We start from the raw sequence: 15831 nt of genomic DNA on the forward strand, positions 1-15831 counted from the left end.
CTACAGTCCACAAGGATTCCTGGGGACTGAAACCAAGGTGTTGGCTGAGCTGGGCTCCATGCAGTGATTCTGGGGGTGACTGTATCCGTGGTCTCTCCCAGCTTGTGGCTGACGCAGCCCCTGCGGCCTCCCCGCCCCTCCAGGGATGTCACAGCCCCCGCGGCCTCCCCGCCCTGGGTACCCCAGGTACCCCAGCGCTCTCCCCGTCTCCAGAGCCTGAGCTGTGTCACATTGCTGGTCTTTCCTTGCTGTGAAGGAACAGCCACACGGTCCAGGGGTGCTGGTGGCCGTCTTGTTCTTGGCGAGGGTCCCCTCACATGCACTGTGTTTGTGTTTCTGGAGTGCACTCAGAGCCGGAGAGCAGAATCTACTGTTGTTAAGTCATTTGTTTACTTCAAAGTCGGATTCCCTTCTTGGCAAACTGTGTGAAGTGGCAACATTTGGCAATTAACTGACAACCTTGGCTAATCACATAACAAAAGAGGCATTGGAAGGAGAGGGAAGTGTTGTAAAATTATAACTAAGTATGTATTTTCAATCAAGGTATCTTTGATATTACAAATATGAAAAAATCAACTCTTTATTCTCGCAGTCAGCATACTTTTGTACATTTTCTTTTTTTCATCTAAGATTTGCTACTAGTAATCATAATATTTTAGAGCTCCTTGGACATGTAAATAAACAGATTGTGCTGTAGAAGAGAGAAACAAATGTTGAAGAAATAAACAGCAGAATCACACAGTTTCGGTTTAATGCTAAATTATTTCATACATCCTACCACATATTCATAAAATTATGAGTTTAAATATCAACTGGGAAATGAATTTATAGATAATTTTAATTAACTTCAAATTTAACGTTCTGGTAATAATGTAAATAATGAGTTTTTTGAACAGAAGTCTATCATCCGGTTACACATTTTATTTAAAGAAAGCATGATATGTGGTTGCTCAAATGTACACCAGCAAACACACTTTAATGTGCATTGATCTTAGCAGAAAACACAAGTCTATGGAGACAGTGCTGCATAAGGCATCTACAAAGGCCTTTTGGTGGATCTTGAGGTCGGGCAAAGAGATCAGTGTGTTTCCAACCTGGAAGTGAAGTCAGGCTCTGAAGAGAGAAGGTGCATCTCGGGAAAGCGGTGTGATGACGTGACCGATAAGCGGGTTCGGAGTAATTCAGTGAGCACGAGACAGCTCCTGGGATGCATGCCCGTCTGGGCTCCCGAAGCGCCAGTGCCTGGTGTGTACCCTGACTCACAGCTGTGGAGAAGAGCTAGCAGGGGTGAAGTGTGGTTTGCTTTCAGAAGAATCGGAAAATGGAAAAGCTGAAAGCAACCATCCGTCTGTTTACATCCACATTGGCTAGGGAAGTTGGCATTTCATGTAGAATGTCTTCATTAGGATTTAGCCAGGGTATACAATAACAATAAAACTCAAACAAATGACCCCAATATAGCTGGCTCTCTATCCCAAGCCAGAGACATCTAACACACACAGAGTCACAAACGGGATTTTCCTCTTGAAAACATAAAATATTTTATTAGCATCAATAAAATTCTAAGCCAAACAAACAGAGATGTGCGGGGTTGCTGCATCCTCGTTTGCATCTATGCCATGATTGCTGGGGTCTTTTTTACATCCGCTTCGCGCCGCTGCCAGATGAAACCCTTGTCCTTTGTGCTGTCTGTTAGGTGCAGTCCCCTTGGAATGCTTAAACCGGCTTCCCGGACGAACTCTCATCCTGCGTCTGGGAAATGCGTGCCTGTGGCCATGCCAGGGTGGTTTATCTTCCCTTTCCCCACTGGCAACAGAATACGAGTGCCAGTGGTCAGTGGGCGAAAGCTTTGCTGCTAACCACACTGCCTGTGTCCCAGAAAGTCTCCCAGCAGTCACGAGAAGTTCAGCTGGGGCCAGCATTGTAAAGCCGCTGCCTGCAATGCCAACATCCCGTATGGGCGCTGGTTCGAGTCCTGGCTGTCTGCATCCAATCCAGCTCCCTGCTAATGTGCCTGGGGAGGCAGCAGAGGATGGACAGGTGCTTGCACCCTAGTACCCATGTGGGAGACTCAGAAGCAGCTCCTGGCATCGGCTTGGAGCGGTCTCAGCCTTGCAGCCATTTTAGGAGTGAACCAGCAGATGGAAGAGATCGCTCATTCTCTCTCCTTCTCTCTAACTCTCCCTCTCTCTCTGACTCTGCCTTTCAAGTCAATAAATCTTTTTCAAAGAGAAGCAACAGCAGCTCAGCTCCATCGGATGCTTTTTGTGACTTTCAGCCATCTTTGCATCATGCGCAGAATAAATGCTTCATCAGATAAAGCATCGAATTCTAATTTGGTCATGATACAAGAGAGAAGTGTGTGTTTTTAAAGAGGGAAAATGCTTATAAATCATTAGACGTGATGGCTCTGACACCGGGTGTGGTTTGGAAATACTAAACCAGGAGAGCTGGTTCTCGGAACGTCAGTCCACTCTGGTGTCCGTGCTTCGGTCCCATGCTTGACTGGCTGTGAGTTGGGTCTTACATCCTGATACATTTAGGAATTTCATGTATAAAAATAATCATTCCCCTAATAATTGGATTTCTTCCACTACATTTAGAACCTACAGTTGGACAGTGTGCTGTTTTCAAAGCGATCTTACTGGGATCCTGGGGCAGCTGCTTGTCTCAGCCTTACCTTCTTCACGCATAGCTTCAATTAACAGCAACATTTTTGAAGTCGAACAATTACTTGAGGCCTTGGTTTCTGATAATGGTGATTTTTGATTCTATGCCAGGTATTCTAATGTCTTTGGGTATCAGACTCCTTTCTAAAGCAGCTGGACTAAGTCATGTCCGGGTAGTCATAATGGCCCGTTCTCCATTGCTCTGCTGTTCCGTGTCCCCCCATCCATTGCTTGTCAGAGACATTTGGCCCCTTAAGACAATGACTTACCAACTGTGTTTCTGGGAATCTAGAAATGCTCCAAGAATCTCAGGCATTTTTTAAGAATCATTTACACATATGTCACGTCATAGTTTTAAGACTGCGGAATTGTTCGGTAAATGAACTTTTACTGTGACATTCCCTGGATCATCTGGTTTATTGTGGATCACGGATACGTTGTCTGCTCGCATCAAGGTTGGCTCCAGATTAGCTGAGATTCAACATGGCCTTATGTATAACTGCTGGATTTGTATTCTTTTAGACGTAGGCATCTGAAGTGCATATAGGAATGACTGGGCAGGAGAATGCTCGGATTCAGCAGTCACTTGACCTCAGATGTCCCTCATTGTTATGATTTTTCACTTACATTGTGACAGTCAGTTTGTATGCGACTCTGCTTAATAAGCCACGTATGGAAGGCATCTATTACTGGCCAATGATGAAGATCCCCACTCTGGTGCTTCCCTGCCGGTCCTCCCACAGCGGCTGCCTTCATGTTCCTGTCCAGTTGCCAGGGAAGTTGGCGTGATGGGAAGGGCAGTTGTTGGGGTGTGTGTGCCATGGTCTGGCGTGTGGAGGCTCTCCCAGCCAGCCCCTGGGCTCCATCGCCTCATGTTCCCTGGACAGACACCGCGAGGCCACCAGCAGAGGCCTCGCTATAAGGCATCCTATATGCATGCATTTACTCACCAACTGTAGACTGGGTGCTTTTGTGGGGGAGGCATGGTCGTAGGTGCTGTGGATGCCTGCCTGAACCAAGTGACCAAGCGGCCTGCTCAGGTGTCCTTTGATTTCTAGTGGGAACAGGGAGGCAGATTCCAGTTTTGCGTTTATGCCTGTAGAGGGCCCAGTGAGCTGATATGAGCTGAGCAGAGGCATGCTGGTGATGCTGGCATTAGCTAGGAGGTACATGGAGGAAAGGTATTCCAGGAAGCCGGGCCAGCTAGTCCACAGGCCCTGCAGCAGGCCACGTGCGAAGTTCAGAGTCCACACCAAGGAACCCATCTCCCCAGGAATGGGGGGGGGTGGACATTAGGAAATAAGGGTCTGGATGCGGCAGAACTTTCCAGATGGCTTCAGTTTCTATCGCCAGTGGAAAGGGATCCTCTGGGGGACTTAGCAGAGGAGTGATGGGACCTTGACACTCGTTCTAAAAGCCACCCTTGCTGCTGTGTCATGAATACGCCACATTCTCCAAGCCAAGATGTTTACTTTCACAAAACCAACCCCAGGTTCTTAGATGGCACCCTGGCCATGCAGTTGTTGTCTGCAGGGTTTCATTGATGAATCACATCCCCCTTAAAATCAATACAAGGGCTGTGAATAAATCCAGGGGCTTTAAAAATGAATACATTGCATGCCAAGGAGATCAGTGGCTTGTATGATTAATATTTACAGAATGCCGGCAGCTCTGAACTGAGACATGCACAAACTTCTATACTTTAGACTTAAATGAGATAAAGGTATAGAAAGCATTTAGCACAGAGGGTAGCATGTTGCAAGTTTATTGAGTTACTTACTATTTTGCCTTACATTTGGCAACTAATTTACATCAGAATCATTACCATAAATTTTACAGTACAGGCAATCCCAAGCTTGTACTTTGATGCCATAGTGTTTGTGTTGGGTTGAATAGTATCCTCCCAGAATCCACAACCACTCAGATCCTCAGAATGTCACCTCCTTTGGAAATAGTCTCTGAAGATATGATTAGTTAAGATAAGACTGCCCCCAACAACAGCGTCCTTATAAGATGAGGGGCATTTGGGCACAGGGAGGCTCACTGGGAGAAGTCCGTGTGGCGTGATGCCCCTACCAGCCTCAGATCAGCAAGGATGGCCCGCAGCCAGCAGATGCTAGGAGAGCATCCTGACACGGATCCCCCCCCGAGTTTCTGGTGCTATCACCTGGATTCTAGACTTCTAGCTCCCAAGTATACGAATCCATTTCTGCCATGAATGCCACCCAATGAGTATTTTGTCCCATTAACCCTAGGAAACAAACACTTTGCCTACTACAGTTCTCAGGAAGAAAATGCCAGTGAACAGTCAACAAACCAGGTCAACTGCTCTGCAGTTGTGATGGCAGGTTTGGTCTGCTGGTACGTGGGTTTTGATAGAGGAGTTTAAAAATAGTCTAACACCCTTCTGTGGGGATCTCTAAGATTACAGTCTCTCTCCCGACGGCGGATGACGTCAGTATAATGAGAATCAGAAAGCAGTAGGTAGAGGATATGATGAAAGGCTGCTTCCAGTCTTTGGACTCAAAAGCTCACTGGTGGAAAAGAAATACACTTGCCTATGTTTGTCATTGGAAGAATGGCAGGTGTATGCAGAACGAATGTGAAAAATGAGCACACTTGGCATACACTAAGGAGCAAAGGCAGAGAGGAATGTTGGACAGACCCTTCCAGAGTGCGTGCGGTGTGTGTGTCTTCTACTGCAAGTGTCGCTCGTTGTGCACTTGACATGTGTGCCCACTAAAGTAATGAGCAGAAATGTCCACGTGCGAGGCCAGCTCAGCTGGTGTTTTACCCACGTCCGCATACACATCACAACTGTCTCACACTCCCACTTGTTTACCACTTGCTTCTCCTGAATGGAGATACGGTCTGCTCCTCCCTCGCAGTGTGTTTATAATCGCCATGACACTGTAACGTTCTCCAGTGTGTCACGGAAACACAAGACAGAAGAATATGAATGCAAACATAGGAAAAAAAAATGCCCTCAGGTGGTTGTTAATTGTGGGCGCCGTGTAATTAAACTAGTTTTTTAAATGTTATCTTTTGCCAGGATCTAATTAGCAAAGCCATCTGCTGAAAGACTAGTGCCCATCTGCCTGGAATGTTGTTCTCTTCATTTTTATGAAAAGTGCCTGCCTTCGCCGGTCCCTGTCTAATTAACTTCTCTCGCTGCAGAATGTGATAACGCACAGCTTTGTTTGTATACTTCTGAGAACTGTGGATTTATGTGTGCAGAACATGTACATAAAAAGAGCCAATCTCTTTTTTTCCTTCCTGCATCCGATTGGCCCCTGAGATCACGGCTCCATTTTTCATGTCTGGAACGTGTGCGTGTGTTGAACGGTGAGGTATGTGCTATATCATGAAGGGGTGAGGACCTCCTAGCTTCCCCAGGGTTTGTGCAGATGTAAAGTGTTTTTCTCAAAGCCTACTCAGCTTCTTTTTCGGTCTGTTTGTAGCTCCGTCCCCTCTGAAAGTTGATCATGTTCTAAGTCCGAATGCAGCACTGGGTCTGAGCTGAACCCGTGTGTGGCAGCTGTAACAATGAAAATGAGCACTGCTCATTCTCCGATTTAACATGGTGCCGTGGAGGCTGATGGAATACACGTACATTTTGTTGTAAATTCAAGTCTGATATGTGCTGATATTATCTAGAAGTCTGTTTTTCCTTCCGTCAGTCATTATCTACCAGAGTGTATTAAATGAAGGAGAGTGAGTGCATGTACACAGATAAAACTCCAGCTTGTTAAGCAGCACAGATGCCAACTTGTATGAGTTTACAGAACAGAACAGCGTCTCCAACAGGGATCACCGTGTCTTTTAAAAGGTAAACATGGGCCTAGCATTTGGCCTAGAGGATAAGATTCGCATTCCACACTGGAGTACCCAGGTTCAAGACCTGGCTCCGGCTTCCGCATCCAGCTTCGTCCAAACGCAGACCCTCAGATGAAGCAGGAAGGGGTCAAATACTTGGATCCCTGCCACCCCCGTGGGAGACTCGGGTGGACGCTGCAGGCATTTAGGAATGAACCAGTGGCTAGGAGCTCCCTCTGTCTCTCTCTGTCTCTTTGCCTCTCAACAATAACAAATTTTAATTTAATGTAAAGGCTTCAAACTCATTGCCTACACTGCTGGTAGACTTTGAAAAATTCATGGAAAAGTTTGTGGAAGATGAAATTAAAGGACAGATTTATTTTGGTGCAGAAAATTTTGAAATTTAAATATATATTTTTAATAATACATCTCCCATGAACTTCTGGAAAGCCCCTCTGCTGAAGTCTTTGAATATGCAGCACACCCACGTTATTACTGCCATGCACCTGCTGCTGAAACACAAATGAGGATTACACACGGAACGGAATAGAGAATTTATATTCCTTTCCTCTCAGGCTATTATGCAATACAAAAAGACAAATACCAGGCATGTCTTGAAAGAAGACCATAAGATTTGTATAGATAACTGGAATGTAGAATGGCTGAGCATTCATTTTGATTGGTTTAAATATAAATTTGGTTAAGTAGAAAAGTATCATAAATTTGAACACAAGTAGAGAGGGGGCTTCTCAAATCAATAGTAAGATTTATTCCAAATTCAAGTGGCATGAGAAAATAAAATCTTCATTGAGAATAGAACAAAAAGGCTTAAAAGGTATTTAATTTGTTAGAATGGATCTAATGGAAGGAAGGAAGGAAGTTATGACCAGGATAAAATACGACCTGAGTTCCAACAGAAGAATTGGTAACTTTGAGAAACAGATATAATTCAGGAAAGTTCCGGTGATACATGGATTTGTCTCCTGTATAAATGAGTTTATTTTCCCCCATAGCTACCACATGATTCAGTGGACAAATTCTAGTTTAGTGAGTGAACAAAGACCCTGGGAATTATCTGGAGTGCTCAGTTCTAGTGTAATCTGGAAACGTCACCACTCCGCTTGCCTACTTGTTTTCAGATGCAGTGATAACTGATCCACTGTCGTCCCGTGATCTTCTCCTCCGTTCAGGTAGACAGCGATTCAGTCGGGGTTTTTACTTTTGGTTTGAATACCATTGGCATGCTGGTGATACTGTAACGTTTCTACTTTTAGTAACTGTCTCCAGAAAAATCCATCAGACTTTTCTGATATCTTGTAGCCCTAATAAACTTGTGTGGGAGGTTCTGTTTTGGTGTCCTGGATAAAGCGATTAAGTTCTGAAAAGTCATTCTTTTTGCAGTTACTTTTCCCTTCTAATCCTTGATCAATATTTGTCTTGAAAATGCAAAAGCTGCGTAAGAATTAGGTGGGCTTGTGAAGTTGGCTTGTTCGCTGTTTTGTTAGCAGGATCTGAACAGTTTTGATGGCTTTTGATAATTATTTCTTTCCCTTAACCCTGGCACTAACCTCCGCCCTATTTCTCCTGCTAACTGAAGAGAGCATCCGGTTTAACGCTTAACAAAATCACCACACCAACAAGAGCCCAAGTATTCCATTGTATAGTTTTTCTCCTTATTACATAACATTAATTCCTCTCTGTAATAAATAACACCAAATCCCCCTCTTACTATGAGGGCCTTTAAGAACTTTAGGAAGTTCATGTGTATTTTCTAGGAGGTTTAGAAAGACAGACTCCTCATGTAAAACACTAAGCCTCTGGTTAAAAAAACAAAAATATCAAAGTTAGGATATGTGTACTCTGCTAAAATACTAGGACATTGTGTATCAACCCAGTCTTATGTAAAAAGACAGGTATCTCTAGACCAAAAACAACCGAGTGAGCTTGCCTGGAAATACCTAAGCATGAAATACACTACAGGTCAAACAGTGAACTGCAGTCACCTTGTTTTCATTGTTTTCATTGTGCGTCGCAGGCCTATAGCGTTCTGTGGTCCTGCGTTAGGCTCTCCCTTCTTCTTGGCACATGCCGTTGCTTTCCCTGGAAGCGTTTACCATGCTGGAGTGAGATCCAGCTCAGCGTCTACGTCAGAGGCCGAATTGCTGTGACTTTATCGTTGCCATCAAACATGATGAACAGGAAGAATCCGCTTGTCAGCTGTGGACCCTGACAGCCGCTCTGCATCTCCACAGGGGAGATAGTGTGAGTGTGGACCCCGGAGGAGTCCTCTGCACAGTCATGTTCTTCTAGGCTCACACTTGGCAACTAGAAGTTCTTCAGGAAGCAGTGTTCTAGGACTTCGTCTCGGCTCTAGCATTCCTTGCAGGACAGGAGATAGTGGATAGTGGTGTCGGCCTGACTTGTTCATTCTCATGTCTAGGAGAATCAGGAAAATTTGTCTCCCCGGCCCTCAGAGGAAAGCCATTACGCTCCTTCAAGTTATTTGACTTCCTCTATTTTTGGTTTCAGTTTTGTTCATTTTATTATTTGACATTAGCCCGAATTAACCAAAATAATGCGCCTCATTCAGACGTTTTTCAGGTAATGATTTGACCGGTGTACATCCTGGATTCCTCAGAAATCCAATTCTAAGAGTGAGATAGAAAATGGTTGTCAGAAGAGTTGAGGAATGGAAAAATACCTTTACCCTGTGCAAGTCCACTCCCACTGAGATGCTTAAACTTGTTTATGAAATGGAGCTGCCCTTTCTAAGAAGCAAGCTTATTTCCTTAACTAAGCCTTAACTCTGGCTATGTTTGGTCAGAGCCGAGAGAATATAAAGAGTGCGGGGTTTGGAGGAGATCGGGATCCTGTTTGTCTAGTTGTCGTGGCTGTATGCATGTTGATAGGGTGTGTATGGCAAGTCCTCCTCACTTCCTCGCTGTGAACCTGGATAAGTGGCGTATATTGAAGTGAACTGTGAAGGTTGCAGTGAATGTTCAACCCACTTTGATTGAAGCCCCCTCTGGATGTATCCTGTGGCTTTGTGGCCCCCACGGTTCCCAGTCATTCAGAATGCCTCGATTTTAAAGCTGAATACAAGTGTCAGACTGACTTTTAGGTATTGGTATTAATTCTGTTGCTATGGAAACGCTGATGCCAGGATGCGCCATGTTTGCTAACCTGACGGCTGGTGCCTTGCTCTCCCATCCTGTTGATTGAATCGAAGCCTCCGTAACGGTTGCTGTTCTGGTGTTTTCTGCAGGCCGTGGAGTGGGAGTGTGACGAAGCTACCAGGAAGGCCTGTTACAGCAAGGGCAAGTCGCAGGTAAGGAGGGCCCAGTCCTGAGCCATCAGCACCTTGCCTTGGACCTAAGACAGTCCTGGGGGGAGAGGAGATTCCCTGATGCTCTGTCCAGTGGAAAATGCAAGTTTCAAAGTGCGCATACGGTGATTCCTCCAGTTTCAGTGTTACATTAAAATGAACAGAGCAGTGAATCATTGTTCAGCTTCAGAACATAAAGACAATCAGGTCTAATTTGCACTTTCAGTCATTAGACAAAGATGTGAAATTAATTGACTATGATATCATTTGAAAAAGTATGGGCTTGAATTTAAAAGTTGCATTTTAATTTCCCTCTTTCAGACTTTATAGCTGGCTCCAGAATGTAACCACATACTGAATAAAATATCACATCAACAGTAGTTGGAGATTCACTCTCGATGGTTTATCTCAACGTACAATTATCATTCACTCTCCCTCTTGCCAAATCCACATCTGCATGACCCTGTGGGGAGAGCGGTGTATCACGAAGTTTAGAATGTACTTCTTGAGCAACTGTGCATGTTGTATCTGTTTTCATAGTGTCAGCTGGCTTCCTTTGGAGGAAGTCTATATCTTTCAGAGAATTATAGTTGATTGTTCTAGGAGCTTTATCCATGGCTGGTGCACAAGCACACTATGTCTTACTTGCCTGGTGATCTTCTTACTTCATTGGTGTCTGGACATTTCCAATGGTGACTTATTCTTTGAATGATGGAAGAAGACAGGTGCACACTGAGCGGCTGTGAGGGCTTGCTGTATGGAGTTGGAGCGATCAGTGGCCCAAGTTATGCTTCCTACCCTTGCTTTTAGAGAATGCAGTAATCTGTGTTTAGACAAGAGCGCCATGCTCTTCATCCCGCCCAGTTCCATAGGCTGCTTCCCTGCCTCTTATCTGAACAACTCTGAGGCAAACACTAGGATGAGTCACAGCCAGCTGTCAATGGCTTTGCCAAAACTGAACAGGGAACTTGGAAGAAGGAAGAGGAGAAGAGAGAATCTGTACTCTTCTGGGGAAACTCTTGGAGATGAAGATAAATAAAGCAGAGGTTGCTGAGGGCTCTTTGCCAAATGGTATTTAACCTCACAAAATACCTGTAGAGACTCAATAGAATTTAAAGATGTCGCCAGGTTGCAAGGAGTCATGACATGGTGACTTCGAATACTGCCCCTCCCCCACGCACACATAACTAAGTAATAATGAAAGCGAATGCCCTCCAGACCCCTGTAACATCCTTAGTGTTTGTAGAAATTATGCATTAGACATAGCTTTCCAGTGGTTTTCTTTCTCTTGCCTGCCATGCGTGAGTCTTGGTGTGGTGGGTAGATAGCTATAGTCTTAGCCCTTGCTACAGTGTGGGGAGCAGCTGCTGTCCTTTCTGGGCGACCCCTGTCTCCAGCGGTGAGCTGTGGGAGACTGAAATAAAAGCCATTTTCTTCCAGCAGGCAGGACTCCCTTATGCACAGCACTGGCCTCTGCTCCAGGTTTTAGCACTGATGCATTCGCTGGCCTTGCAATGTCCATGCCCTCCTGGGGTCGGGGCACTGGCCTGTGAGCCGCCCACACAGGTCTCTCTCTTCTTCTCCCCTTCCTCCTTCCCACCTCTTAGGGGTCCACCCGGGAGCACCATGTGGACACACAGTGACTGAGCTTGTGGACAACCCATCACAAACCCAGTGTCTGTCTCTGGGGGTGTTTTCATAGAACACCTCGGGCCTGAGAGATCCCAGCCTCTTCCCTGTCTTGAGCCCACACGGCTTCCCTCTTCCCATCTGAGTCTTCACCACCCGCCTCGCCCACCCTTCTGCCCCCGTCCCCATTCACTTGTGTGTCCCGCCGTCTGTTTCCCTCCAGGATCAGTCTCGTGAAATCCCAATGCCCGTGTGTCGTCACCCAGTGCCCGTGTGCCCTCACCCAGTGCCCGTGTGTCCTCGCCCTGCCACACTTTACTTACCCTGTTCAGAGTGGCTTCTTGCTGATCTCCCAGCCCTCCTTGGGTGAAGGCACAGCCCACGTGGACGTGTGACAATGCACTTTTGAACTGGGTGAGCACGGAAGCCATCCCGTGTCGGAACATTGATCAGGACTCACTGCTTCAGCCACTTTATATTGTTCATTTTTTTAATTATTTTATTTGAGAGGCAGAGACACAGAGGCAAATAGACATATACACGGGGTGGGGGGTGCAGGAAAGTGTTTCTTATGTGCTGGTTCACTCCTCAAATGCCCACAATGACCTGTGGTTATGGCCAAAACCGGAGCCAGGAACTCAGTCCCGGTCTCCCATGTAGGGGACAGGGAGCTAGTCACTTGGGTCCGCTTTAGCAGGAAGCTGGAGATCAGAGCAGAGCTGGGCATTGAACCAAGGCACTCGGATATGGGATGTGTCTTAACTGCTGGGCAAAATGCCTGCCCCTTCATTGTTCATTTTGATTTTTGTCCTCCTAGGAGTGCTTTTGTATTTCATTTGGATTGCACCTGTATATTGGTCTCTCCAACTTTTAAAAAACTAATAGTTCCCTTCTGTTCTAAAATTAAGCCTTTTTTGGCTCCTTGCATTGAGACAAAGTATGGATGCTTTGCCTTAGCCAGGGGATTCTTCTTGTAGCCCGCGAGTCTATAGTTTTAAAAGAATCAGTGTGGTTGCCTTACACTAACAGATGATTGTGACTGGGGTGGAAAATTGTCTCTGCTGAGTCACAGCTGGTCCACGTTTGGCCTTCCCTTGTGGCCAGTGCTTGTTGGGTGCTTAGCAATCAAACAAGTACAAACCACAAGACATAGGCAAAGGGCCATAATCATTCATGCCAGCCGTGTACCCTCAATTCACGGAAGGGCCCACTTGTTAGCACAGCAAATACCACTTCTCTGATACCCAGAAATAAAAGAGGGAAGCAGACATTGTCAGATAAAATCGCACCTTTATGGCTGAGATAAAATCAAACCTTTGGGTTTTACTGGGTTATGAATCATGGCAAATCTTAGTAATTATAAGTTGATTCACCCTGTGTTTGTGGGTTGAATTGTTTTGGACTAATACAACAGATGAAGGTGAATTTCAAGCACCGTGTGTTCTGAGAAAAATGTATCACATATTCTTTTAAGTTGCCTTCACTATACTGATAAACTCACCCAGAGTTTTAAATAGTCTCTGCCATTGGAATAGAATCAGTTTATGTAGCAGGGCTGCGTGAAGTCCAAGTTCTTGTGCACAGGATGGTGATGGTGATGATGATGATGATGATGGTGGTGATGATGATGGTGGTGGTGATGGTGATGGTGGTGATGGTGGTGGTGATGGTGATGATGGTGGTGGTGGTGATGGTATGATGGTGATGGTGATGATGGTGGTGATGATGGTGGTGATGACGATGATGGTGATGATGGTGTTTGATGGTGATGATGGTGGTGGCGATGGTGATGGTAGTGATGATGGTGGTGATTATGGTGGTGGTGATGGTGATGATGGTGGTGGTGATGGTGGTGGTGGTGATGGCGGTGGTGGTGATGGCGGTGGTGGTGATGGTGGTGATGGTGGTGGTGATGGTGGTGATGGTGGTGATGGTGGTGATGGTGGTGGTGGTGGTGATGGTGGTGGTGATGGTAGTGGTGATGGTGGTGGTGATGGTGGTGATGGTGGTGGTGATGGTGGTGGTGATGGTGGTGATGGTGGTGGTGGTGGTGGTGGTGGTGATGGTGGTGGTGATGATGGTGGTGGTGATGGTGGTGGTGGTGATGGTGATGATGATGGTGGTGGTGATGGTGGTGATGGTGATGAGGATTGTGATGATGTTGGTGGTGGTGATGCAGTGGCTTCAGCAGGGGGCTGATCATGGTGGTGCTGTAACCTGGCCCATGGTGGGTGATAACAGTGTTCTCTGTGCTCCTGGGCAAGGTCTCTTTACTTATTTGGTGTCTGTCTTGCTTTCTTAAAATGGTAATTGGCACAGTAACCCTCAGGTGGGGTCCATGCACAGCCCACTGGAAGGCTGGCCTTGGAATTCCGGAATTATGCAACCCAAATTTCCCTCATCTGACAGTTCCTTGGGCCATACCAGATAACCTTCTCATGGTAAATTTGACCAAAATATACTCTCTCTTTGGGGGAATGGAGTTTAGACTTCCCTAAGGAGAATTCAAGTTCTTCCACTATTTTATAGTGTTTGTGCTGCAGTATTATGAAAACTCAGACAGAATTACAAAGTTTCCCCTTCTCCATGGAATCAAAAGAAAAATACACAATATGACATTTCAAAAATGAGAAAAATGCCAGGCATGTTAACTGAACTTGTTGTGTTCCTAGCCTAAGAAAAATGGGCAGTGCTAGCCACCCCCACGTGCGGCCTCTTCGTGCCCAGCAAAGTCGCAGGCCATGCACGGATGTGGGCGGCCAGACCTGCACAGGGCCCGCTGCCTGCACCCACTTGCTTCTCCGAGGGGTGCAAAGATGTCAGTTTTCTCTTATGTGCCTGCTATTTCTTTGACAGACACAAACATCGTTTTATGTGTAGCCTGTTGGAGTTACAAGAAAAGTTACTTAAAGCCTTGATTTGGACTGGGTTCAGAAAGATGATGGGGACTGAACCTGCCAAGTCTTTGCAAAGCCCCCCCCCCCCCCGTTGCATTTTGGTTATGAAAATTCAGTTCTCACACTGGAGTGAGGTTATTACATTGCTTGCAGTGACTTAAGCATCCTGCGTAAAAGGGGTAAAGACAGTTTATACATTTGCAAGCTTAGTATACTGAACTCTGTTGTATTGAGTTCTTTTTGAAAAGGCATTATAGCAATAGGATTCTAGAACCATTTAAAAGTCCTTTATACAAATATTATTTTAAACACAAATAGTCAGCTCTCTCATCATCTAACAAGAGTCCCTTGTCTGTGATTTTGTCTAAGTGACGCCCTCCCTCCATGACATTTAGGAGTCTTAACACAAGCCACACAGCTGGTTCCTCGCGGGGTGAAAGAGCTGCCTTATTCTGGTATTATGGTTTGTAGCTGTCAAAAGGTCCTTGTTCATGATCTCATTTGAGGGGTTTTGGTGCCACGTTCCTAGAATTACTTTGCTAGTTAGTGGGAGAGTTTTGATTGGACTCCAGGGCTCTGTGTATTGTTCTTCCTGCTGTATCCTGTGGTCCTCCTTCCCAGCTTGTCAAATTGTGCTGGTAGAGGGTGATGAAGAGGAGCAAACATGGCATCACGGTGCCTCAGAAACTGGTGTTGTCCCTGCAAGTGCCTGGTGCTTTGGAAGTTGTGTGTCAATCAGTGTGTGCAGCATGCTCTAGCCCTGCCTCTGCTCTGTGTAATTGCTTGAAAAGGTGAGGAACCTGCGCAGATTATGAATGCCAGTTTTTGTTTTTAATTGAGCTCTTCAAGTAAGATTCCCATAGAATCAGCTCAGTTGAAAATATATAGTGAGAGTATGCAGATAGTTTACTTTAATGTATCCATTCTCTGAGCTCATACATCGTACAGCATACAATACATACTTGTATACGTGTGTGTACTATCCCTATGTATTTACATATAGCTGGCTCTTTGTGTCGTGGGTCCTGCATCGGAGAGGACTCCATCAACCATGCATCATGGACGCTATCGTTAGGCCTCTGAGAGTTGCGTCTGCACAGGCCACACACAGACGTCAGCTGTTGTGATCTTTCCTTCAACAACTCAGTCTGAAGACGGTTTACCTAGCATTTGCATTGCATTAGGTTTGTAAATGATCTAGACACGACTTCAAGTGCACAGGACAGTTGACATAGCACTGTGCAAACATTATACCATTTATGTAAAGGACTTGAACATCTGTGCACTCTGGTATCCTTGGAGGATCCTGGAACCGATCCCCCCATGAATACCCATGAACAACTGCACATTGCATCTGCAGTGTGGAAATACATACATACATATATATATATATAATTGTATGTACATATTCTACACACACACACACACGCAGACACACTCTGATTGAATGCTATGGTTTTTCAAGGGTCACCTGGTAATCGTAACTTGGGCTGTG

The 15831-nt window shown here is 45.6% G+C and overlaps 1 protein-coding gene across 7 annotated transcripts in view; it reads left to right on the top strand.

Annotated features, from left to right (window-relative positions):
• SEMA5A (semaphorin 5A) overlaps positions 1-15831 on the top strand; it is a 472925-nt gene that overhangs the window by 274416 nt on the left and 182678 nt on the right. For all 7 annotated transcript variants that reach the window (XM_070056841.1, XM_070056840.1, XM_070056845.1 and 4 more), the window contains one exon: positions 9751-9813. In XM_070056841.1, coding sequence (XP_069912942.1) covers positions 9751-9813 — 63 coding nt within the window. The remainder of the gene's footprint in view (positions 1-9750; positions 9814-15831) is intronic.

The sequence above is a fragment of the Oryctolagus cuniculus genome, chromosome 14 (assembly GCF_964237555.1).
Source record: "Oryctolagus cuniculus chromosome 14, mOryCun1.1, whole genome shotgun sequence".
In the NCBI taxonomy this organism is placed as follows: domain Eukaryota; kingdom Metazoa; phylum Chordata; class Mammalia; order Lagomorpha; family Leporidae; genus Oryctolagus; species Oryctolagus cuniculus.